Source organism: Amblyomma americanum, chromosome 5, assembly GCF_052857255.1.
Source record: "Amblyomma americanum isolate KBUSLIRL-KWMA chromosome 5, ASM5285725v1, whole genome shotgun sequence".
Lineage (NCBI taxonomy): Eukaryota > Metazoa > Arthropoda > Arachnida > Ixodida > Ixodidae > Amblyomma > Amblyomma americanum.
Window position 1 is genome coordinate 60,704,836 of NC_135501.1, and position 27,152 is coordinate 60,731,987.

Below are 27,152 nucleotides of genomic sequence, written 5' to 3' on the forward strand. Positions count from 1 at the left end.
CAACAGGGGCACCGAATGGACGTCTGCCCGTTCCCGGAATCCAGAACCTGCCGGCAATGCGGTTGCCGAAACCCGGAGGACATGCACCAGTGCACGCAAAAATGCCTGCTGTGTGACGGAGACCACGCGGTGGGCACCAAGGACTGCAAACAACGCCTCAAGCCGGCGAGCGAGCTGAGATGGGGCCCCAAACAACAGCAGCGACGCGGACGCAGCCGCAGCCGCGGAAGACGGCCGCGATGGTTCCGGAACGAGAGCCAGGTCCGGAGCGAGTCGCGGAGCCGCAGCCGAAGCCGGAGCCGGGGACCACAAGGCCGGGACGAGTCCTTCCCGCCCCTCGGCAAGCCGGGCCAGAAGAAACAGCAAAAGAAGAGCGGCGGCACTAAGGTGAGCTGGAGAGACGGCCCTCCCAAATCGCTTTATGCTCCGCGCTCAAACACAAACACACAAGACAACCAATTTAGGGAAGAGATTAAGAACCTTAAGAGCGAGCTCGAGCAGAGCCGTAGAGAGTCGAACGAGCTGTGAAGACAGCTCAATGAGCTCATTAGAGAGAAACAGGAGGTGAGAACAGGGCGCTCACCACGTAGAACACCAACCCCTCCCCCTATGGAGACGCAACAAAGCAACAATGAGGGAAACCTCGACAGCAAAATAGAAAATTTCATGGCTCAAACAATGGAGCAAATCAACCAAATGAAAAACGAAATTCAACAAACTCAACAAAACTTTGCCCTACAGGAGCAAAGCTTTAGGAATTACGTAAAAAATCAAAACACCCGAAGAGTCAATGACGCTAGAGACATACTAACGAACGAAGGTTCGGCACAGAAACCCAGAGTACAACCAACTTTAACCAATCATGGCAGAACACAAACAACAGCAATTAGAAATTTGGAAGTGGAACTGCAGGGGGTACAAACGCAAGCAAGGGGGCGCTGCGAGCACGTGACATGAGCAGACGTGTGTCTCTTCGGCTCCGCTGATTTGCGGCTGGGGCCACGTCCCAAATCATTCTACCCCGGCAAAGCTGGCGTCAAACGAGCCGGAAAACGAAGCGGAACACCTGGACTCCGAATTCGTCCAGGTAGGCCGATTTTCTCTAAATTTACGGCCGTTTTTCGACCGACCACGTCGGCGCCGTCGTTAAGCCTAACGGCGTCGCCAACGCCTGGCCTGGTGGAATTGGCCCTCCGAGGACAAGATGGCGACTTCCGCGCAAGAAGTGCGCGGCTACGACCCTGAGGCGATGTTGTTTACCTCGATGCCCACCACCGGAGATTCAAATTCGACGGTTACTCCCAAAATTCGGAGTCAAGCTTTGCTTCAAGCGGCTGCACGCCGCTCCCAAGATAAAGCCCATATGGCGGCGTTCGGCGCCGCCCCGGCCGCCGGTTTGTCGGTCGGAAACGTGAACGCTCCCGCGACGCGCGCCACGGGAAGCAAGGACAAGGCGTTCTCGAAGTGGAAGCCGCGTCCAATGCCCAAACCGACACCTGAAGACTACGTCATAGTTATAAAGCCCAGAGAAAGCGTTTCTCTTCACGAGGCGTTCACAGAAACCGGCTACGGCACTGCCATTTCAGCGTACCTCGGGTTGAAACGGGCCCGCGCCATCTCCGTTCTACCCTCACGAGAGCAAAACCTCATCATTGTGCATACCCCGGACATCGAGGCGGCCGACCAGCTTATCGGGGACTTCGCAGTAAATTCCGACAATGGGTCGATCCCGCTTCGGGGTTACCTAAGACAAGACGGCGGCAACATGTGCCACGGCGTGATCGTGGTCCGTAACTCGGACACCACGGAAACTCTTAAAGACCGAGTGTGCTGGCGCGCCGGCACCATCCTGGAAATCCGGAAGTTCGGGACATCCAACAAAGCACGCATCACTTTCGCGGGTAAGGAGAATCCCCGTTACGTACATTATGACAACATGGTCATCTCTGTGAGAAACTACCACAAAACTATCCCGGCGTGCGGCCAGTGTGGGGTCGTCGGGCATCGCGCTGATGCGTGTCCAAACCTGCGATCGAACACCTGTGGAGTGTGCGGATTCCAAGCTCCGCAAGTGGAGGGGGTGCGGGCTCCTCACAATTGTGTTCCCCGGTGTTCTCTGTGCGGTGGCTCTCATGGCACCAACTCTCGTGACTGTGCAGCAAAATTCCGCACACCCAAGACGAAACAGAAAATAACGGCGTCCAAGAAGAAAAGCCGCTATCTTGGGCCTCCCGGCGATCAGCATGGCCAGGAAATCTCCAACACCGAGAACCCACCTACCGGAGGTGCTGAAAAACGACCATCCAAGGTGTCGCCACCACACGGCGGACTGGCGAAACAGTCAACATTAACGCGCGGTGATACCAGGGCCTGGGTCAACGCAGTCAACAATGGCCACCAGGTGAGCGGTTCGGGTGGGGCTGCTTCTCTCTCCCCCCTTTCCACTCCCTTTCCAAGGGCGCATAGCGCCGAGCAAGATCAAATAGCAGCACTCAGGGCCCAAAATGAGATGCTGCTAAAGAAAATTAACGAATTGGAATCTAAAATCAACCAGTCGTCTTCTCCCCCCTCACCTCCCGCGGCTGAGGTATTGGAGAGTGAGCTCGTGGTACCGAAGGCGGTAACAAGTTTGGAGGCCGCATTCGAGGCCCGCCTCGGGGCCACAGAGGCCCGATTCGCCGCTGTAGAAAATCAAATTTCAATGATGGTAAACGCCATCTCCAAATTGCAAGAGACAATCCCCGTGATGATTGCCCAAAAAATTGCGAATTCCTTGCGCTCCTCGCACAGGCCCGGCGATCCCTTACCCGGCCGCCCTCACAAAACTTCTAGACGCACCCCCGAGGTAGCCGACGACGACAACTGCTCACTCTCTGGTATGGAGGATACCCCCCTTCCTGAGCAGTGTCAGTACAACCCCTCCTCAATCTAAATACATAGAAATACATCAAAATTAGCATGCAAACTGCGCGACCAGTATCTTTGCACTAAGCAGGACCCCAGAGGACCCGCGTTCTCGTATGCAGGTTCAGAGAACGGGAATCTGGATCAACCGTTCCAGTTGCATGACCTCAAGGCGGCCCTAGCTAAAATGAAACGAGGAACGGCACAGGGCAGGGACAAGATAACTGTGAAAATGCTTGCTAATCTTCCCGATACCGCCTACGAAACCCTCCTCGCTTTCATCAACTCGATCTGGCTTGGTGAGGCACCTTTGCCAATTGAATGGAAGACCGCCCTGGTAACTTTCATTCCGAAAGCCGGCAAAGCCATAAACACAGACAACCTCCGCCCCATCTCCCTCACGTCTTGCGCGGGAAAGCTGATGGAGACCATGGTGCGGGATAGGCTGTCTGGGTTTCTGGAAATGAACATACATTCGCAGACACCATGTTCGGTTTCCGCCCGCAGAGGTCCGCTCAAGATGTTCTGCTTCAACTCGACCGAGAAATTCTCAACCCTGTCGAATATCCCTTCAACGATAAGGCAGTACTCGCCCTTGACTTGAAGGGGGCTTTCGACAATGTCACAAACGAAATCATCCTGCAACATCTCTCCCAAACGAACTGTTGAGATAACACGTTTCAGTACATCAAGCAATTTCTCTCGGATAGACGAAGTTTCATCCGAATACAAGACGAAGAACACGGCCCATATAAACTGGGAACGAGAGGAACCCCACAGGGTGCGGTCCTCTCGCCATTACGTTTCAATCTGGCCATGATGAAACTCCCGGCTCAGCTGGCGAAGGTCGAAGGCATCCAGCACGCGCTGTACGCCGACGACACAACCATCTGGGCCAAACACGGATCGGTTGGAGACATTGAGGCCAACCTGCAGCAAGCGGCGGAGATCGTGGACGTTTACGCCCGCCGCTGCGGCCTTCAGTGCTCACCGTCCAAATCAGAATTTGTGCACATTCGCCCGTCGCTTCAGTGCGCCACCAAAATGGAACTATCTCTGGCTAGCGGCCCGATACCCGAACACGATGAGATTAGAGTACTTGGTCTCCTTATCCACAAACATCGACGGGCTGATACCACACTAGCAAAACTACGCAAGGTGGGGGACCAGGTGGGCCGGATGGTCCGCCGGGTTTCCAACAAACGCGGGGGGTTACGGTGCAGAGACGCTTTGCGGCTGGCGCATGCATTCGTGACCAGTCGAGTCCTCTACTCGACTCCTTACCTCCACCTGCGCAAGTTTGATGAGAACGCCCTCGAAGTGATTCTCAGAAAGATGTACAAGCGTGCCCTCGATCTCCCGATCACCACATCCAACCAGCGTCTCATGGGCCTGGGGTTGGTTAACACATTCGCGGAGCTCCGGGAGGCGCCCTTGACAAATCAATACACAAGGCTTTCAAAAACGCCGTCGGGTCGCCGCCTATTAGCCCGACTACACATCCACCACCCAACACTTACGGAAGAGCGCGTACGCATTCCTGAAATCTGGAGATACGCCCTGCACATACGCCCTCTTCCGGCCAACATGACACGTGACGACCACAGTGGCAGGCGCCTTGCGCGGGCGGAGGCACTGGCCCGTCACTATGGCAACAAACATGGCATCTTCTACGTGGACGCCTCAGGCCCTCACCATGGGGGGTGGTACACGGCCGCAGTCGTCCACCAAAAAAACGTGGTGAATGGCCTAACGTTCCGAGCTCAAGACATAACACATGCTGAAGAAGTTGCCAACGCGTTAGCCGCCGCAGACCAGGAGTCGCGAGTGATCGTCACCGACTCGAGAGGGGCCTGCAGAAATATTAAACAGGGGTACATTCCTCTCTTTGCGCATCGCATCCTTCAAAACAGTAACTACCTCGGGGCCCCCGCGTCTCGAACAATTGTATGGGCTCCAGCTCATATGGGCCTCGAAGGCAATGAAGCGGCAGACGCCGCCGCCCGCGCGCTCACTCTCCGGGCAACGCCTTCAGACCCTTTGGATACGGATCCCGAACCCAATCCGGCCCTCACTTTTCGAGAAATAACTGAATTATTCCAATTCGGCCATGCAATTTATCACAAGCCTTGTAAGGGCCTCACAAAGGTGGAGGAACGCACACTCCTCCGCTTTTACACCAAAACGCTGCTGTGCCCGGCAGTTTTAAAACACTTTGATCCTGCCTGTACAGGAGAATGCCCACACTGTGCGGAGAAGTCTTCGGACATCTTTCACATGGTGTGGGCATGCCAGTCAACCCCGAACCTCGCCCCCAAACCCAACCCCACCCGGGAGGACTGGGAGGCAGCCCTGCTCGGCTGCTCGGACCTAGCAAGCCAGAAGGCCCTGGCCCACCGAGCCCGAGTCGCGGCGGTCGCCAATGGGCTCCTGTAATGAGGCGCCCACCTAGTGATTGCGAGAGGTTGCTCCGGCTACCTCAAGCTTCCTCCCTGAAATAAAGTTTTGCACTCACTCAAAACGCAAGCAAGGCCTCCTCCAGCAATTTATCCACACCCAAGCAAACCCACCAGACGTAATCAGCCTGCAGGAAACTAACACCCCCGCACTAAGGGGCTATACATGTTAGGAAAACGGCCGTACAGCAACGCTCATAAGCAACAAAGTAGTAGCCATAGTGCACGACGAAATTAAAGATACCCAGATAGAACACGTTATTACGGAAATAATACCCAAAAAGAAAAGGAAAGCCAACAGCACCTTTATCGTAAACCTATACAGCCCGCCCAGCCAGACCAACGGGGACTTTATCAGACTCTTTGCGGAGGCGAAAAAGAAGGCGGGACAAAACGCACTGGTAATTGCGGGTGATTTTAACGCTAAAAGCCCAAAATGGGGCTACCCCAAAGAGGACAAAAAAGGGCGCGGCATATGCACGGCGGCAGAAAGCGTGGGCTGTGAACTTCTAACCGACGAAAATCAACCGACCAGACAGGGAAACAGCGTGAGTCCAGACACGTGTCCCGACCTCAGCTTCGTAAGGGGTGCCAAGAACGCAGAGTGGGAGAACCTGCTCGAGAACCTTGGCAGCGATCACTACATTCTAAGAATCAGCCTTACGGCGGAACAAGTCAGGAGGAAGATTGGCACGGCTAGGCTAACAGATTGGGACGCCTTTAGAGCGCACTGCAAGCAGCTCGAAGGAGGAACCATCGAATCGGCGGAGAACTGGAGCCAACAACTAAGACAAATCCAGGACCTCTACACCAAAGAGGTAGTTAGAACAGAACAGACACCCGAGGTGGACAAGCGGCTACTAAGGCTATGGGAGGCAAGACGCGGACTCACCAAGAGGTGGAAGAGACAAAAACTCAATAGAAAACTCAAAAAGAAAATTGCGGACATTACCAGGCAGGCGGAGGAGTACGCGAACCAGCTGGCAAGACAGGGATGGCAACAGTTTAGCAACTCGCTGAACGGCACCCTCAGCACGGCTAGGACGTGGCAGATCCTCAAGGCCCTCTTGGATCCGAGCAAAAACAAATCGGAAAGCAGCAAAGCGATACAGCGGCTAACCCATCAATACCAAGGAACAGACGAGCAACTACTAGAGGAAGTCAAGGTCAAATGCTACGGCAAAGACCAAGTCGAAAGTTATAAAGAAGAATACCGCGGAGAAGACAACCCCACGATGGACAGACCCATCACGAGAGAAGAAGTGATGGAAGCGGTCGCGTCGGCAACAAAAAAACACAGCAGCAGGAGCAGACAAGATCCGAAACTCCTTAATTCGCAACCTCAACGACGAGGCAATAGACCAACTGACCAAATATCTAAACACGCTATGGCAGGAAGGAAGAGTCCTGGCGGAATGGAAACACGCCGTCGTCGTGATGATCCCGAAACCAGGCAAGAAACTACAGATAGAGAACCTCAGGCCGATATCACTCACGTCGTGCCTGGGGAAGCTCTATGAGAAAATAATAACCAGAAGAATCCAAAATCATCTAGAAAAGGAGCAACTGTACCCGGACAGCATGTTTGGGTTCAGAGCCAACCTATCCACGCAAGACGTACTACTCCAACTCAAGGAAGAAGTGCTCGAAACGATGCCGAAAGCGGGCGAAAACGTGGTCATGGCCATCGACATAAAGGGGGCCTTTGACAACGTGAGCCATGTGGCCATCATGGAGGGCCTGAACAACGCCAACTGCGGAAAGAGAACCCACGACTACGTCAGGGACTTTCTCAGCAACAGAACGGCAACGGTAGGGCTAGGCGAGCTAAGAAGCGACGTCTTCCACACCCCGTGTAAAGGCACACCTCAAGGCTCGGTCATCTCGCCCGTCCTCTTCAACGTGGCAATGATTGGACTAGCAAACAAACTAAAGAAGATCGAGGGAATTCAGCACGCGATGTACGCCGACGACATCACGGTCTGGACCACCCGGGGATCCCTAGGCGAAAAACAAGAAAGGCTGCAAGAAGCTGCCACCTGCGTGGAAAATTACACAAAGGAAAGAGGACTGCGGTGCTCGACAGAGAAATCGGAGCTCCTCAGAATCGGCCGACATCCCACCCAAGCAACCCTGGAAGTTACCCTCGAGGGTCAACTCATACCCGAAAAGAACATGATAAGAATCTTGGGCATGTGGCTACAAGGCAGCCGCAAATGCAGTCACACCATTAGCCTGCTAAGCAAAGCGGCAGAGCAGGTGGGCCGCATGATCAACCGCGTCTCTCAAAAGAGATACGGCATGGGAGAGGAAGACACCCTCAAGCTAGTAAACAGCCTCATAGTCAACCGAGTTACGTACTCCCTGCCGTACCACGCAACCACCAAGGCGGAAAGAGAACAAGCCGACACCATCCTGAGGAAGGCTTACAAGACGGCTCTCCACTTACCCAGAAACACGTCAACCGAGAAACTGCTACAATTAGGCATCAGCAACACTTTCGACGAACTCGCGGAAGCGCTGCTGGGAGCACAAAAAGTCAGACTAAGAGGCACTCCTGCGGGACGGGCGTTCCTGAAAAGGCTGGGTCGGGACACTCGCGGACTGACAGACAGATACGCGGAGATGCCGGACCACCTTAGAGAAACCTTTAACGTTAAGCCCATACCGAGAAATATGGACCCAAACCTTCACGCAAACCGACGCAAGGCTAGGGCGGAGCACGTAGAGAAAACGCTAGCCTCGGAAGAAAACACAGTATACACGGACGCTGCCGTCTACCCGTGCGGGTCAGAACACGCAGCCGCACTGGTAGTCGTAGACAGCAAGGAAGAATGCTAACGAGCGCCGCAGCAAAAGTCGCGGGCGCAGCGGAGGCCGAGGAAATTGCCGTCGCGCTGGCGGCAGCAGAAGGCTACAGAACCGGTCGCCCACTCAACATACTAACAGATTCGAAAGAAACGTGCAAAAACTATACAAAGGGCAGAGTCAGCAAAACGGCCCTTAGGATACTCGGCGGGGTAGCCCCTGCAGGGTTGGAAAAACTCAGACATAATTCAATTTGGATCCCAGGCCACGCGGGAATAGAGGGGAACGAAAGGGCAGACAGCTTAGCTCGAGGGGAAGCAATCCGAGCCGGGCAGTCACACGCCCCGGGTCTTCACCTTCAAGCCTGCGAGGGGGGATACACAGAACATTTAAACCTATGCAAAGGCGTCAGGATTAGATACCCGCCACCACACAAAGCTCTGACAAAGGAGGAGGCCACTGCTTGGCGCAGATTGCAAACGAACTCCTTCCCCGATTTATATATACTAAGCAAAATGTACCCATCGCAATACAGGGACACCTGTCCGTGGTGCGGAGCCATACCCACACTCTACCACATCACATGGGAATGCGAACGTAACGAGGCATTTCGCAAACACAAACACCCGAGTGCGGAGCAGTGGGAGAGCCGTATCACCAGCAGCGAGCTCACGGCCCAGAGGGCCTTTATAGAGCACGCGACCGGTGCAGCACGACTCAGTGGAGCCTTGGAATAGGGGCCCACCCTTGCTGAAAGAAGACTCTAGTCGCCGGCGCAAGCACGAAGACGACGGAGCCTTCGATCCGCGAATCCCTTTGGAAATTAATAAATGTTTTCAGTCACTCACTCACTCCACAGCATACGCCGGCTCCATTGTTGGAGGAAGAAATCGCGCTTAGTTTCCTTCTTGCGCGACATAGTTTTGGCGGGAAGCGTTTCTCTGGCTTTGACGGCGTCAATGTGCTGCAGCGACGCCGAGCTTCTGCTGCGCTTACGGGTGCATCAACTGAGGAGGCAGTAAGCAACACGGCTCCCCGAAAGGTTTGTCTGCATAGTATCGGCCGGGAAAACTTTGATAATGTGCTAAATCCGCGTATTTGGGATGTGAGTGGCACTCTTTAAGTGGTCATGTTGCGCTTTTTTCGGAAGATTTCGTGTTAAGCGCGAGCTACTGCAGTCTTTCTTCGCAGTTAATGCTGTATGGCATGGTTGCACACGGTTTCGTTCCCTCGCGGGCTGCGAAACCTGTGCTTCTCGTTCATGTAGCCCCGCCGTTCACGCTTCTGGCTCTGCTAGGCTCTGGAAGAGTAGCTTTCATGTCGCGTGCAGTACGTGGTGTATCGGTTTGGTTCTAGTCGGACTCGTCCGCGGACTCGGCTCGAAACTTGTGCTTCATGTTGCTTGAGTTCCGCTGTTCATGCTGCTTGCGGCGTTGTTCTAGGTTTCATGTTGCGCGCATTGCTGGACATATTTGTTTTGTAGCAGTTGGAGTCCTTCGCTCACGAACTCGATAGGAAAGGGGCGGTTCTCGCTGTTGAAGACACCGCTGTTCGTGCTGCTCGCGGTGCAGGTGTAGCATTAATTTTTTTAGCGTATGACTGACCGTATTTGTCCTGTCAAGGTTCATACGAAAATCGGTATATACTCTGTCCTTGCTGTGCCTAGGCACAGTAAACGGAGCTAACACTTGCATGCTCCATATCTCGGTAGATAATACATCAGGTCCGATAAAAATGTAGAAATTTTCTCTTCGTGCCTTCAATTTTTGCGTAAAGCAACCTCTTAAACAAACAACGTGTGTGCGTCAAACAGAACTGAGTTAGTTCGAGTTTTGGTTTTTCAGCGCTTGATTTTTTCACGTTGCTTCGACCGGATACGGCTAAATAATTGCGAAAGTCTAGGTTGCTGCGTGCTGTTCATGGGAATTACATGAATCCATGCGGCGTCTGAACAGTCCCAGTAACCCTTGCAGGATGCAACGACGAAGACCGTGCCATTGGCTGTCAGTGAGCGGACAAGTATTTCAGGTTCCTAGATATCACCTCCTTGACATATAAGTGGCGAAGTAAATTCCATTAACTGCAGGAGCAGCCACGTCAAACTGACGTGCTGGCTACGGGAAATGTATGAAGATCGCATTGCATATGGTCTTGCTGGAGGCTTTCGTTCAACCGGTTTGTGGACTACACTCCGTGCGTGCAGAGGTGTAGAGGGGCCGTTAAACCTCGTGCTTGATGCGGGCGGTAGGTGCGATGGATGTTTCGCGTGCGTAGGTTATGCTTACAGCGCATGCGTAAAGAACACTGGGCACAGAGGTTCGATATTAATGACTTGCAGGCACTGTAGTCATGAATGTGTTCGGCACGACGATAATAACGTGTTCATAGCGATGATGTCCAGTCGGCGTTAAAAGTCAATCTGCGCTAGTACTCAACGAGGCACATGGAACCAAACGCAAAAAAACACGTCACAAAACATGGTGTCGCGTTTGCGTACTCAGAGAAAAAACTAATAAATATCCCTCACGTTTAAATCCCACCAGCGCGTTGTCGTCGCCCAAACACTTTTCGGTTCCTCTCTAAGAAATTACCTGGTAAGGCGATGATCGTGGCGTCGTCAGCATCGCAAAATTTGAAAATTTATGGACTTCAATGCTCGAGTACCTTTCATGTGAGTATACTAATCCGAGCCTCTAATCTACCTTAAAACACCCATTATTTATCACGTATGCATCTTTATCGCGCCCTAACTCCCGCTAAGTCACTATAAATCATTTTATAAGGTGGCCCTACTTACGAATGCTATGATCTCTTCTGTAGACCGTGGTTAAGAAGGCCTCTAAGTAGCCTGCGTATCTGTTGGTTAATCCTGTACTGTGCATTTTTAATATGTTGCCTATTAGAATATTGCGAACTTGCATACATATCTCCTGCATTGATTTAGCATGTTGCGTTGCATGAGCAAATATTAGAATGATGATTTTCATTTGATTCTGTGTTGCTGGTTATTGATATTGGTAAAAATGTCGTTAATTTGTCCAATTTGTTAGAACAACCCGCCCCCCCCCTTCCCCAGTAAGAGCACTCTGGACCTCTTTCTCCAGTAGAATACACTTTGTGTATTTCAAACATATTCTTGAAATTGTTGTTCTTACCTTGCCAACTATTACCAGCATCCCGTGCCCTTTGCCGAACTGCATTACTGGCCACTAAGGAAACCCGAAATAATTTTATGTCATACACGTCGGCATCTGTCATTTTGATAACAGTTACAACAGTTCCTCGCTGGCCAGAAAAAAAGAGGCAAGAGGCTTGGAATTTCTCTCATTTCTTCTACAGCAGACAAGGAAAGTATATGGAAAGTTTAAAGACACAATGAAGAGCAAGGGTCAAAATAGAAATTTTGGTTGCTGTGATTGTGATTGGCAGTGTCGTAAGGAAGAGCAGCTTTACAGCTCTTGTGGTGGTAAACTGGATGTGGTTGTGGAAATCACGGACCCGAGCGCACCTCTAGCCATGTGTTTGGAACTTAGATTATACAGATATGTTCTTGGGCCCAACTTTTTATATCATCGCAAGAGTAATAGAACTTCTAGTATGCATAAATATTGGCAGCATTGTTAAACGAAGCCGACCCACGGCTTTTTATTAGAATTTATATTAGATCAAGAAAGGAACCTAGCACGGTTAACGAAAAGAATCTTGTGCAAGCTCAAGGTAAAGGCGTCACCTCATCCTCGGGGGCAGCAGCAAGAGGCACGAAGGAAGGTCGTGTGCATCCCGTATCTGCACGCTGTCTGATATCGTCTGAAGAAGATCGGTGCACGGCAAAACGTGCAGGTGGTGTTATCCGCCGAACATAAAGTTGGGAAAGTACGCGCTGCTAAGCACGAGAAGTTGGATGCGGCCTCTTTCAGAAAAGATAATCAGCGGTGCTCAGTGTCACACGCAGAAGAGTTCATAGACTGCAGAAAAGGCGCCGTGCATAGGGTTCTTGTTTCTTGCGGAAAGGTGCATTATGACCTGACGTGCAGATGAATAAACATCATACTGAAAGAGCAGGAGAATTCCCTAGACATGAAAAAAATTTAGGGTGGCACATTGTTTACCTAAAGTGAAGCGAGGGGAAAAGCCTTTAGCGCTGTGTGGCTGCTTGCGTCAGTGATGTGTGGTTAAGATGTTAATAAGTACACAGTTTTTTAATGTTAAATGCTGCAGACACTGGAGGGCGTTTGGGAGGCATCCGTTTGATTCGACGCTTTTCCGTAAACGCTCTCCAGCGTCCTAGCCAAGGAGAAAAACATATGCGATGGCAGGAAGTAGCGTAGTCGGTAGCTCGCTCGGCTGCGGAACGGAAGGATGTTGATTCGAATCCAATGGGGCTCAGATATTTTTTTCTTAACGAGTTCAAGACAGCAACGGACTGACGGATGGTATGACGTCACTTCCGTTGTCGTAACTTCCGGTGGGCGATGTAAAGGTCGAATAGGATCACGACAGGGAGTATGAGCCATAAAAGGCTTTCGTCTTACAATCCCCTTCTTCCAACCCAGTGCAGCATTGCCGGATTTGCAAAGATCAAAATGGCGACCCGTCTCTGCCTGACCTGCATAATACAGAGATCCATTACTACAGCCGCAGTCAGTTAGGCAGGGAAACATCCGAAGCTTATTGCATCTCGAAGAATATGGACACGAGTTTGGCGAAACCATCCTTGGCTTTACAGGATTATAAGATACCCTTACTAGATAAGAGCCTTCTATCCCGAGCGTAATTTTCAATGTATTTCTGTTTTTTTGTTTGGTTTCTTGTGTTTTTCACCTTATATATTTCACGTGTTTTTTGAATAAAATTTCGTTGCTAGACAGCGCCCGCGTCGTCTTCTCTTTCCTAAGTCCGTTGGCTGTTTTGCGCTGGTCCACATTATGAATTACCAGCCTTTTTATTGCTCTTTGTTGAGGCGGTCTTGGTTCTTGGTGGCTCTTGATTATTCTACACCGGGTTCACCGCGTAGCAGATGAGTTGTTAAAGGTGCACCCTTTGAATGTGATTTGTGCAAGTGCTCTAAGCACTTTAGCACAATATAACTGCGATTTATAAAATGCGTGTTTATCTCAACAATAGTGTCAGTTGCGAGGTAGCGCTCGCCTGTGTCGTCTTCTAATTGTTTCTTTCTTCTTCGTTGAGCTGTGCCGCCCAAAACGAACTCTTTCCAAGTTTCCTAGCTATCTGTCCTTCTTAACACGAATATTGGGATCAAGTTCAGCTTTCTTGAACATATATTTTAATTGTGAGCCAACCGAACATATTTGTAAGTTAGAATTATGAAAATATACTGATCCGAATGGTTTTCCTCTGTATAGTAAAGCCTTCTTTGTAAAGTTTGTCTTGCGCTAGCACCGAGAAGATGACTCCCATACTAAGCCCATGGGGAGCGTATTTGATAGTGAATAGCAGAAAATTGAGAGTTACCCGAGGAGATATCTGCGGATATATTGTTTGTCTGCTGCAGTCTTACTAGATGCGAAAAAAAAATGCTTTCATAAATATTTTCCTGCTGAAGCAATCCGCCTGTCCAGAATTTCTCGGTACGCATCTGCCTTCATTACTGCCCCGATCAGTTAGTTCCATCTCTTACTGAGTGCACCGGCTAATACTGCGGAAGTAACATTCTTGATACCACTACACTGATTATGGTAATTTGGTTTTCTCTTTTTGGAAGCCCAACTCTTTTTAATGGCTCCATGCTCTCAATCTATTTTTAAATAAAATAATAAACAGTCAGTATATGCCTTTGTGCATGTATGAAATTTCGATAATGAAAAGAGAAGCTCTCCAGGCTGTTTGAAAATTTTTACGTAGACATTTATCTGTCACGAAAAGAAGCCTAATGTGCCATGTGTCCTTCATCAAAGTGTTGAAGGACGGTAGGCAGAGCAAACATACCTGCTTGCATTGTGTGCTCCATGGAGATGCTCTTTGTTCGGCATGTACCCCAACCCATGGAGCTCATAGAAGTCAAAGAACTGTGTATTCCTAGGTGCGAAAGAGGCACTGCCTGCGAGTGAAGTTTAGCGTGCGCAGGCGATATTAAAGTACTGGACAAAACTAATATTACTGGGTAAAGAGGAGTAATTTAACCATTCAATGGGTTGCTCATCAGACACTTGTATCCTTAAATAATTGTTCCGCGTCTCGAAGTGTCACCTCATTCTCAACATTACCGGACAAAAATTTTGAAAATTGAAGTATTGTAATTGAAATTTCGAAATACTGTTAGGGAAATATCTAAGGCAATGGTTCATTCTTCTGGTATATACAAATATCTTGTAACGTATTTACATCGATGTCATCGAGTAGTTAAGACTGGCATAGTAAACCATTGGGTAAAGCTTTTGACGATAACAAAAACGTTAATAGAAAAAAAATGCAAGACTGCCGTCTGCTTATCTGCAGATACATTGATTGTTATGATGAAATTTGACATTAAATGAAAAAAAAATGCTTTCATAAATGGTTTCCCGATGAAAAATGCTTTTCACCAGGATTGTTGGATATGTCTTCGGCATTATCATATCGAGTGTCACGATCCGCACTCCGTTTGTGGATACAAAGCATTTGCTTTGTCTTCTTGAAAACAAGTTGAGGTTGCCGAGCAGAACCATGCACGCGGCACCGCTAATGAAAGGAATGGAGAAAACAATTAATAAAATTATGGGTCTTGCTCGCAGAGTCGAATCACAGCGCGTAATACAGCTGTGTTTGAAGACACGCTTGATGAAAGACAAGCGTCGCTCTGAATTGAGCCGTCTTCGTGCGAAACGTGCTTTTTGCTTGAAAAGCAGAAAATGCCAATTGTGCTTCTAGAAGATATTTAAAGAGAGAAAATAAATGACTTTGAAAATTACATGAAATCCCCGACCAAATTTTCTGACCGGATGCGTGCTTTTCAGTGGTGAATAACAACAATAGCAGAGAACAAAGGTCCTTGCCTAAATCGTTATGCGCGCTTCTGGCTACAAGACAACAAGATCGAATATTCGGAGTGTCTTGCTAGGGTTCTTAATGAGCGCCAGCCGTCTATAAGAGCTACAAAGACGCGTTAAAGCCTATACGGTGTGGTTCCTAGCGACTGCTTCACGCCCATGGCGAGAGACCTCGTTGTGGCATTAGCTATGCTCTTTTAATGCGGTTGGACACTGCAGTTATGAAGGAGAAAAAAAGAGGAAAATCAGCCAATTCGGAGCTTGTCTGTAAAAAGAAAACGAATTTGTTCAATCTCTGAGCGGACTGCAGGATCCGACGTGTAGCAACCACGGTGTAAGAGTATAATATATTCTTTCACCGCGCAAACAACTCAAACTGCATAGCGTATGTAACGAAGCACCTTGCGGTGAAGCTCATACTGGCACCCAGCCAGCCAAACGGCAGCAATGCGATTAGCGCAGACGATTGGGGTATGTGCCACACAAAGATTTATACCCATACATCTTAAACCTGATGGGGCAATTGTTCTGATCAAGCAAGAGACGTCCTTGATTTACGTGGCAAGATACGCCACAATAAGCTACAAAGGAACAAAAATTTGGGTGACACTTTAGCCTCCCCCCCCCCCCCCCCTTTAGGGGCATAACGCGACAGCGTTAATGAGTCCCGTCAGCGGATCTAGCCCACGAAGACGCGGACATTGTGTTCACATTACGTTAAAGACAACATGATTCGCTATGCGCACAATTATGTGTTCTCAGAAAAAGCTACGAGTCCGTTCCGTACAAAGTTGTGTATCCAGCGAACTGGGACATTCCTGAGCGAGTGTTATACCTAGCGGCAATTTATTAGAGTAAATTTAGCATCTGTGATAGAGCGTGCTGGGTACTTTTGTGGTCCACACAGTTAGCGCAGCAAATATCATTTGTTCAGTCTCATAAGTCGATGGAACCCAACCTGGTATAGCATCTAGAGTCGATGTAATGGAAACACGTTTGGTCGTCTAGTTCACGGTGCGTCCTCTCCTAGATGATAGCGTGCGATGTAATGTAACGTAGTCGCTGCTTCTTTCTTTGTTCTCATGAGCTATGCTATGGAGCTATGACACGCGTAACGAACGCATTGTTTTGTTCAAAGTTGTCTGAAAACTCGAAAGGTGCATTCATTATGTGGAATAAATTATTCAATAAATTATTCAATAAATTATTCAATAAATTTAAGCCGGGAAATCGGTGCAAAAATGGGCTGGTGGAAGGAACACGTCATCCAGGTCGGTACACCTTATAAATAAACGCGCACTCCAGCTTGGTTTTCGTGCCTCGGAGCATTGTGAACAATGTTTATCTTAGACCCGTGCATTCAACTTGTGCAACATGAATGCCTTTTTTGTGGTTTCGATTTAGGCTCCCCTTGATTGCATTAATTTGTTGCTGTCATGTGATGCAAGACACATGAGCTACTGGTCTTCCGAGCACTGCAAATAGGCAGTAACATGAAAGTGAATTACGTCAGTGAGGAGCAGCAGCACATCGTGGAGCGTGGCCTGGGTCTTCACCACTTATGAGCATGAAACGCAACTGCATCGCGTCCCATGCCCAGTACAGTATACGCTGAAGAACACGGAAAAATATAATTCTTTCGCATATAGTTGCGTGCTGCCAACTTTCAAAGCTGTTGGCGAGAGGAGTAATTGCCCTCAGAAGTTGCACCTCAAGTAGCCCCCGCAGCGGCCATGCGACTAGATTGTGGAATCTCTCTATTTGCATAAAATGGTTAAAGGGTAACTGAAGAGGTTTTACGATACGACGAGTTCGAAGGGTCGAACGTGTGAAACCTGCGCACTTTCAGTGCAACCTATTCGTTAGCTGAGCTGCTGCATCTCCTCTTGACCGTGCCAGTGCTGCTCGTGTGAACTTGCGAAAACCGAACAATAATAAGTGTACGTGCATCTAAAAAATAATTTTTCTGCACGCGTTGCATGAATGGATGGATACGGCTGAAAACTTTAGATCGGGTGGCGGCTTACACCGTCTAGCCGTGCACGTAAATTTTCATGCTTGCCTCGACTTTGCCTTAAGATATGACCATGGGCGCGCTACCAAATGCAGCGCCAAATTGCCAAATAGCAAAATAACTCAAACTACAAGCATATAAAGAGCAACGACACCAAAGCAATAAATAATGTTCGTCTCATTTTTCATGGCAAAGCAAACACATTTAGTCAGTAAAAGGAAACATAAATGGATAAAATTGGTTCAAGCCAGCTTTCAGGAGTGACATACAGCCAAGACCGGCCATATCAGTAGCAGCTTCGGTCGTTTCTCTTTCAAGTCCTTCTACGACATGGACGAAAGAAAGAACTCCGGATTTCCGGATAGGTCACATTTTCTGAAGCCACTCCACACTTTTCCACCCCCCCCCCCCCCCCTTATTTCACCGCCGTCTCGGCGGACTTGCGCGTGAGCAGCAGACGATGTCGCATACAATAACTCGCAACTAGATGGCTGTTGTGTTACTGCCTCTTCCTCCAAATAAAGGTGAGTTCTAAGCGGAGCCTTGAACGAGACATTAGAAAAATGTTTTCAATAAATGTCCTCCTATTGACGTCTTCCACACGTTTATATTGTGTATAGGCGTTTGTACTTTGTTCCAAATGTTTTAAAGAAAATATCAGTTTCGTGGGAGCTGCAGCTGGGTTTCTCCAACGTGCGCTCGCATTGCACAGCATATTTGTTATTTTGCCTATCGCGGCCACCGAAATGCAGCCGTCGCGGCCCGGATCGAACCCGCATCCTTCGGATCAGTAGCCGAGCGCCACTGCCACTGATCTAGCCATCGTGGCGGGTCTTACTTTGTATCTGACTTCTGAGACAACGAATACTTCACAAATTTATTGTTGGGCAACGTGGTACGTGGGGTCGTTGCACCTACGTTGCACATTATTATCGTACTTGACATAATTGAACGGAAGCTACTCTCTCTCGGTGTTTTGTGTGTTAGAGCAGTGCTACCAATCTGATTAATACTGTCTGAAAACATGCGAAAGGCGAGACTCAAGATTTCACACCAGGCTGGCTGCCGTGCAAGGCTTAATAATTGCCAAAGGCATATTACAGAAGCGCTAATCATGTGTCTGGTGCCTCCTAGACTGGGTGACATTTTAGCCTTGCATAGCACAGACAGCTTTTGGTCAAACCATACGCGGTAGCAGGTCTCAATCTGGATGACAAAAAAGTGCAAAGTATGCTATTTTGCAAGAAAAACAGGGCTGAACCGCCTCCCGGACAGGTTCAATACGGTTCCTTTGAGTCTTTCCGGTTCCAGACGAAATGACTACATTCGGTACCGGTTCGACACCCTGAACAGAACACATTTTTGGACTTCAGCGTATTGATGCGCGGCAGTGTGGAAATAAAGAACTGTATTGTGCGAGTGGTTCGGTTCTACACATGTGCGCAAACGTTCTATGCAAGCACCCGAACGCGACTTTAATTTAGCGCAAAACCGCATGGAGCTTGCTTATTATGTGGCACTTATATAGGTGAAAAGGCGATAGCCTCCGCAATACTTCTGGGGGCAGAATACGGTCAACACTGTCTCTCAGTGCTCTCAACCACCCTTACCGCACTGCCTTCTCCAACTTTGATATCCCTGGACAGCTAGCGCCACCTCATTCCCGTCGTGTGAACTTACAGTGCCGCTGCTGACTATAAAAAAGTTTTAACCGCAAAGTTTCGTTTTTGTGCATGTTTCCTGAGTGAAACGTACACGGAGGAATGAAGACGGAAGTATTGGAGAGCATATTTTGCAAACCAGTGCGACGAAGCTGAGCGCTTGGCCGTTAAATCGACTGGAAGTGATAGACAGGCTCAATACGTGAGTAATGTGCAGCTGTGCTATTTTTCCACCGCGGTGTGTTACTACCCCTCGTCGGGGCTGTCGTCAAAGTATTTGCGCAGAGAAATGTCAGCAGTTGCGCGGATCTCCCGGTGTCGTTCAGGGCGCTGCAGGTCTTATTTTTTCGCGGCTGTGTCTTGATTTGACGTTTGCCGCCGCTTGGGATAATGTGCTCTGCCTGGCAGCTAAGGCATTACTTCATGTTCTTAGATTACGGCGCCAATCCTGCAATGACTACGCAGTTCGAACTGGTGCAACTTGAGTGTCAGCATTGTAGCTGCATACTGAATTTAAAATCGAACTCGTTTATTGAAGACTATACGTTGGTTCGATGGATGTGCAGAGCGTGGACGGACGTTGTGCAGCGTCCTCGTTCGGCCAACTCTCTCTCACTCTCGAAAATGGCCTCGCTCGAAGCTTGGTACTTTCGTAGTGGGCATTTTCGCAGTGGGCTTGTCGCTCGTCACTCGCGTGGTTCCGAGGCTTTATGTGTTGAGAGGTTGAGAGTCCGAATGCTGGCCCGCAGCGTAATCGCGTTGTCTTTGCGCAGGAGCGTCAAATATCCTAGGCCGCGGGGCCGTGTGTCTCTCAATCATGGTAGGTTGAATGTGCAGTGGACATAAGAATGAGCCGACTCTGCTGATTAATCACAATTTATAAGCTTAGTTCAAGGGTTGCCTTCACTGGCAACAACAGTTACATATTAACACGTCACAGTGAGTGAGAGAAAATTGAGGTTGCGGAAGCGTATCTTTAAAGTTCGATACTTCGAAGCACATTGTCGATCAAGAAAATATTTAAATAGGGCTCACCTTCGATGTTGACACACTTCAATTTTGCAATATTGTAGCGAAGGGAAAGTTCAAGCGCGATTGCCGCAAGTTGACGACGACGCTGCTGCTGGTGGACCTGCCTGTTCCTGTGTTCTTGTGCTCCTGCTATCACCACCTGTGCTCGCCACGGGCCTCTACATCTAGCAAGCCGTGACATTTGGTGGAGGTGCTGGGTACGCATCTCATGCAACGCATCCCGCATCGCAACTCGAGCCCGGTACTAAGTCCTCACAGTCGGATTTTCCTGGAGACCTAGGGAGACACAGAGGCTCGCGCTAGCCGACTTCAGAAAGGCCAAGCGCTGGAATTCGGACTCTTGCCCCAGGGATCGAGGACATCTGCGCCGAGGATCGTCTACGTGCCTGTCACCCCAAGATCTGTCGCCCCGTTCCGTAGCGAAGAACCTGATGATGTTGAAGACTGGGTCCAGCACTATGAAAGGGTAGCTGGACATATTGGGTGAACACCCGACCAATGTCTGCAGAACCTGTACTTCTCCTTATGCGCCACAGCGAAACACTGGTTCGAGAACCACGAGGCTTCGCTAACATCATGGGAGATGTGCAAGAGCGAAATGGTAGGCACGTTCGCAAAACAGCACCGGCGACAGCGTGCTGAATATCTGCTCCACGCCCGTATCCAGGCTCCCACCGAGAGCGTGAGAAGTTTCATCGAAGACGTACTGCGTCTGAGTGCCCGCGCTGACCCTCAGGCTACTGAAGAGAAGAAGGTGCGGGCCTTGATGAGGGGTGTTCGGAATGGCATCTTTGCAGGCCTCATCCGCAACCCTCCTACCACAGTGGTCGAGTTCGTCGCTGAAGCTACCAACATCGAGCACGCATTGGCGACAAAAACCAGTCACTTCCATTGACTGAGCGCCTTTCCTGTCGTCTCAAGTCTTGCTTCCTCTGGCCTGAGCGGTGTTGGCCTCGCCGATGTTCGCGAAAATATCAGCGACGTCTTCCGAGAGCGACGTCTTCCCTAAACAGCCTGCATCTGTCTCCATTTTGGCGGCTGTTCGGGATGAACTGTGGCACGCGCTGGCTTCCGAAGACGTACTTATTTTAGCTGCAGCCGACCAACCATCTCTGAGCTTCGCCGCCGCCGTCCGCCGTCTACCTCCCGTACATCGTCAGTACCAGAACGCTGTCGATAACGACCGTCGACACCACGAGTGCGTGCTCCCGTCTGTTACACGCCTGGAACCGCTGGGCCGCAGGAAAACCGACACTTGGAGGACTGCAGATCGGAGGCAGCTGGTCTTCCACTGCGGTGAGCCTGACCACTTGCACCGATACTGTCCGTACCACGAACTCAGCCTTCGAGGTTTCAACCAGGCAGATCCGCGCCCCCGCCACAATGAACAGCGCCGCAAGATACAGGACTACCTTCGACGCTCTCCATCGCCAGTGTCACCTCCATCTGGCACCTCCCGGTTGCCGCCGCCTCGCCGATCATCACTCCCTTCTCGCGGATCTCGACGTGAGAGCCTTTCGCCACTTCGGGAAAGCTAAATACAGCGACGCCTGGAGGTAACGTTGCCGGTGTTGTACGCAGTAAAGAACCTCCGCCTACGATGGAATGTCCCCGCTCGACTGATGCCACCCTTATAAGCGAAGACTGTTCTGTGTCCTCTAGCAGTGTGCACGTTTTAATCGACGGTCGTGACTTACGTAGCGGCGCTTGTCGACACCGGTGCCGATTACTCGGTCTCAGCGGCAACTTCTCTCGGCGTCTTCACAAAGTTACCACCCATTGGGACGGCCTGCCAATACGTACCGCGGGAGGTCACCTCTTAAGCCCCTTTGGCAAGTGCACTGCCCACGTTGAGATTCACGGTGAGACGTGCCCAGCCACATTCGTGATCTTGGAGAATTGCTCCAAAGCTGTTATTCATGGCATGAACTTTCTCCGTGAGTATGGCGCTGTAATCGACGTAGGGAGGAACAAGTTGACCCTCTGCGCACGTTCTTCATCGCCAATACCTCCTCGGGCCCCTCGCGCCGCGAAGAAAGTTGATGCCGACCATGCTCACTTGCCGCCGTTGTCGAGTTTTTCTTCCGGTCCGAGCCGATACAACCGAATGTGGCAAAAGCGTTCTCGAAGGAAGTGTCCAGATGCTACTTAAGCGGGGCATTGGTGTATCGCGGGGGATCGCCAATGTTGAACGTGGGCGTGCCGACATTTTAGTGGAAAACATCAGGAACTAGCCGCAGCACCTGACGGAAGGGTCAGTTATAGCCCAACTGGAAGGAGTTAGCGACGTTCGCGAAGCTGTTTCGCTGCCTGAGGAGGAGGCCCCGCCCGGCTCATGTGACCCTACAACGTTGCCCCTGGACATCGATCCCAAGCTTGAGCCTGCCCACACACGCGAACTGCTCTCTCTTTTGAATCAGTACCACAACTGTTTCGCGACGACATCCCGAGTTCGCCAGAGGCCCGTCGCCAAGTATAGAATTATTGTCGATACCGCGACACGCCCAATTCGGCAACCACCGTGCCGCGTTTCCTTGAAGGGGAGGGAAGCCATACAAGAGCAAGTGCGCGAAATGATTAAGGACGACATCATCCAGCCATCCAACAGTCCGTGGGCCCTCGCTGTAGTACTGGCTAAGAAAAAAGACTGGGACCCTTCGATATTGCGTCGACTGCAGGCGACTCAATAAGGTGACCAAGAAGGACGTGTATCCACTACTTCGCACCGACGACACTCTCGACCGTTTCCGTCATGCCCGCTATTTTTCGTCCATCGACTTGAAGAGTGGATGGAGGCAGATTGAAGTGGATGAGCGCGACCGCCAGTAGACCGCATTTATAACACCGGATGGACTCTACAAGTTTAAAGTCATGCCGTTTGGCCTGTGTACAGCGCCAACGACATTACAACGAGTCATGGATACTGTGATCGCCGGAATGAAGTGGCAGACGTGTCTCGTTTATCTGGATGATGTTGTCATCTTCTCAAGCACATTCGCTGGCCCTCTTGTGCGCCTTGCAGCGGTTCTTCAAGCTCTTCTAACCGCCGGACTCACCACACTCAAACCTTCGAAGTACCGCTTCGCATACAGTGAGCTGAAGGTCCTAGGTCATGTCGTCAGCCAAATTGGTGTGAAGCCAGATCCGGACAAAACGGCTGCCGTAGAGTCTTTCCCTCCACCACACCATCCGAGAAGAACACTGTCCGAGGCTTTCTCGGCCTCTGCGCGTACTTCAGACGTTTCGTTCGCAACTTCGCCCAGATCGCGGCGCCACTTTACCGCCTTACGAAGGATAGCGTCTCCTTTGAGAGGACCGAGGAGCAGTATTCAGCATTCCGCCAATTAAAGCACGCCCTTGCAGCGCTTCCCGTACAAGGCCATTTCGATTAAGACGCCGACACTGAACTCCACACGGATGCCAGCAACCATAGGGGCAGTGCTTGTGCAATTCCAGGACGGCGCCGAGAGGGTTATTGCCTACGCCAGCCGAGCTCTTTCGAAGGCGGAGGGCAATTACTTGACAACAGAAAAAGAGTGTCTCGCTGTCATCTGTGCGATCACCAAATTCTAGCCCTATCAGTACGGTCGCCCTTTTCGCCTCATTACCAACCACCATTCGCTGTGCTGGCTCGCGGCTACAGGAGTACGACGTCACCATCATCTGCAAATCCGGCCGCAAACATAATGATGCTGACTGTTTGTCTCGAGCCCCTGTGAATCCGGCGCCAGGGGGCGATAATGACGACGAGGACAGCTTCCTTGGGGCATTGGACACGGCAGATATGGCTACTCGGCAACGCAATGATCATGATTCGTCAGCTGTTGGCACACCTGGAAGGCCACGAAGACGTTGGGCCCCGCGTTTTCCTGCTTATTCTGCCGACGTTCCGGATTCTACACAGCGTATTGTACAAGCAGAACATCGACCGCAGCCCCAAGTCTTGGCTCCTTGTGCCAGGAGACTTGCGCGCTGAGGTGGCGAAGCATGTCGCGATGATCCTACAGCCTGTCACCTTGGCTTGTCGAGAGTGCCGAAGGCGGAAGAGACCTTCTACACGACCGACCAGCTGGACTTCTCCAGCCGCTTGACCCACCGCACGCTCCGTTCCACACAATCGGAATGGATTTTCTCGGCCCATTTTCAACGTCGAAGTCGGGTAACAGGTACATTATCATAGCCACCGACTACCTAACCGGATACGCCGAGTCCCGAGCACTTCCGTCAGTGGCGGCTGCTGAGGCAGCTCAGTTTTTTATTGAGTGTATTGTGCTTCGTCATGGTGCCCCTGCCGTTTTGATCTCTAATTGCCGCGTTTCTGGCACAGCTCGCACTGGAGATCCTCCGTCTCAGCTGCACCAGTCACCGCCGAACTACGGCGTACCACCTGCAAACCAATGGGCTGACGGAGAAGTTGAACAAGACGATGGCTGACATGATCGCGATGTATGTGGACGTTGCCCATCGCAGTTGGGACGAGGTAGTGCACTACGTTGCATTCACGTATAATACCGCTTCCGGAGTCTGAAACACCGCGAAAATCACTTGACGGTTAGTACATGGGCAGCGATTCGCAAGTCCGAACCGGACCCCTAAAAGTCGTGGAGGAGCCCGAGGCAGCTGCCCCGGATTAGGATTTCCTGTCTCCGAGTCGGAGCGATTGCGTCGTTGGGTGGTCGGGCATCCCGTGAGTGGAGCCGCACCATTGGTCAACATCGACGCCCTCCCTGTCCTGGCCAGACAGGAGTCAAGCAATGATAAAATGAGGGTCAATGTCTCGCTGTCCCCATTCCCATCACATTGTCCATAACCCTTCCCTCAGTCCCATTGCCACAACCTACGTCCCACCCCCTCCGCTACGTCCCAGGAGAGATCAGGGGAGTCTCCCCGGGCCCGCTCCCCCGGCTGTGGGTCGTTAATAGTAGCATTACCCCATTTTTTTTATTTTCCCACCTACTGGTGGCAAAAGCACAACATTGCCTTCGGGCCTTTTCATTTATATTACGATTGGGTTAAGCCTGTTATACTTAAGTGGCACAGGCAAGGGCCTATTGGTTTACATTCTGGTCGCCCCACCATACGTATGTCCAGGAGACGACAGGTATGTCCACTTTCCCACTGGTGCATGGCATACAGATCACCACAGTGGTTTACGCTATGTTGCCACAGGAGACGCCTGTAGACGTAGTCGATGATGCCCGTCTTGTCTGCGAGCGCGCGGAGGAAGCTCGGTAACACGCTCGATTCCGCGTCCAGCACCAACAGCATACAAATGCTCGTCGGTACAATCTTCGTTGACGTGATGTCCATTTTTACCCTGGGGACAAGGTCGGGGTGTAGACGCCGGTACGCCGTCGAAGTGTATCCGAGAAACTCTTGAAGCGCTACTTCGGCCCGTAGGCGGTTCTTCGCCGCATCGGCGACCTGAACTACGAGGTTCTACACGAAGGAATGCGACCGTCATCTCTTCGTTCCCCCCGCCCTGAAATTGTGCACGCTGTCCGGCTTAAGCCATATTACACGGGATAATCGGCTGCATTTCCCATTGCCTTCTACATCGGCCAGCAATATTTCTGGGCCCCTGTGTGGTTTTCCGCCAAGCGTTTTTTGCTCTTGGGTTAGCATCGGGACGATGCTTTTTTATAGGGGGAGGTAGTGTAGAGAAGAGAAAGTTGAAGCCCGATCGCCGCGTGCCGACAACGACGCTGCTGCTGGCGGACCTCCCTGTTTCTGTGTTCTTGTGCTCCTGCTATCACCAGCTGTGCTCGCCGCCGGCCTCTACGTCAAGCAAGCCGTGACATTATATCATAGCCCCTTAAAATCTAAAATAGAAAAGTTAATTTTAGACAACTATTCATCTAATAACTGAGCTCTGCCACAGATACAATGTCCGCCTAGCTGTACCGTCCACCTGTGCAGACCGCGGCGATCGTACCTGCCGCAGTTTTTAAAATAAAACTCATCCGCAAAAGGTATACGAAAATTACCCTGTAATAGGACTTTTAACACAGCTAAGGCCAAACAGCAGATTACGGACGACATTGGAACTTATTTGCTGCGGGTATAAATAAATAAACGAGAGGGGAGCAAAGCAAGCCTGCGGGCGATGGGAGGACCCTTGAGGCCATTCAAGGGTCCTCCCATCGCCCGCAGGCTTGCTTGGCGGCTCGACGCACTGTGCTCCAGGGGAACCCGCATCCGTCTCACCTGGGTCCCGGCCCATATCGGTGTCCAGGGCAATGAAGAAGCGGACTCCCTTGCCAAATCTGCCCACTCTCCGGGTACTCCGCTCTCCAGGAACCTGTGCCCCTTGGATCTGGCAAGGAACAGAGTGGACCGCCTCCTCCTTCTAGATCACCCTGATCCCAGGGTGGCAAATGGCCATCCCCCCCATCCACTCCCAACTCGAGGCATGGACTGCAAAGAGCGCAGCCTTCTACTGAGACTCAGGGTAGGCTGCGCCAACACCGGCTCCCGCCTTTTCCGCATCGGCCTCTCTGACTCCCCGGGTTGCTCCTTCTGCACTTACCCGGAAGAGACTGCCCAACACCTCCTGTGTGTATGCCCTGCCCTTGTCTCCGCTAGGACTATCATGGAGGCTTGCTACCGCTCCCTGGGCCTCCCCTGCACATCAGAGGACCACCTTCTCTTCCACGGCTGTCACAATCCTGACAAAGCCCTCCGGCACCTCCTCAACTTCCTGGAGGCCTCCGGCCTCTCTGGCCGCCTATAGGCCACAGGGGACTGCGTATGTCATTCGACATTATCATTGCGGCTAAGCGCCTACCCTTTCCTTTCAATCTTTTTTCTCCTCCCCTCCTTTTTCTACGACACACCGGCAGTGGGCGTGGAGGCTAGTCCTCCAGTAGACAAGCCCGTGTCTCCCTCCTTTTAATCCTTCCCAACAATCACTGAAGAAGAAGAAGCAAATGTGAAGGAAGACAAAGTGTCCTTGTTAAGGTGCCTTTACTTGAGGAGAAGAAGAAGAAGAAGAAGAAGAAGAAGAAGAAGAAGAAGAAGAAGAAGAAGAAGAAGAAGAAGAAGAAGAAGAAGAAGAAGAAGAAGAAGAAGAAGAAGAAGAAGAAGAAGAAGAAGAAGAAGAAGAAGAAGAAGAAGAAGAAGGTGCCTTTACATCACTCTTGTGAAAATCTCGCCTGCCGCGTAACCACGTTGCTTATTGCAAACGAACTGAATTCACGCCATCCGAGGAAGCTTCGGACGCCCAGTCGCCGCCTGGTTGCGTCTTTTGAAACGCTTCTCCAATCTACTAAAGAAACCATATTTGAGGGTC

General features: G+C 50.8%; 1 protein-coding gene across 1 annotated transcript; it reads left to right on the forward strand.

Moving 5' to 3' along the window:
* Window positions 1-1,115: 1,115 nt before the first annotated feature.
* On the forward strand, window positions 1,116-26,594 carry LOC144133915 (uncharacterized). The gene is made up of 3 exons (XM_077666970.1): window positions 1,116-2,401; window positions 20,598-20,692; window positions 26,447-26,594. Exons 1-3 carry the CDS (start codon window positions 1,205-1,207, stop codon window positions 26,592-26,594), a joined length of 1,440 nt encoding a protein of 479 aa, XP_077523096.1. The 5' UTR covers window positions 1,116-1,204.
* The last annotated feature ends 558 nt before the right edge of the window (window positions 26,595-27,152 follow it).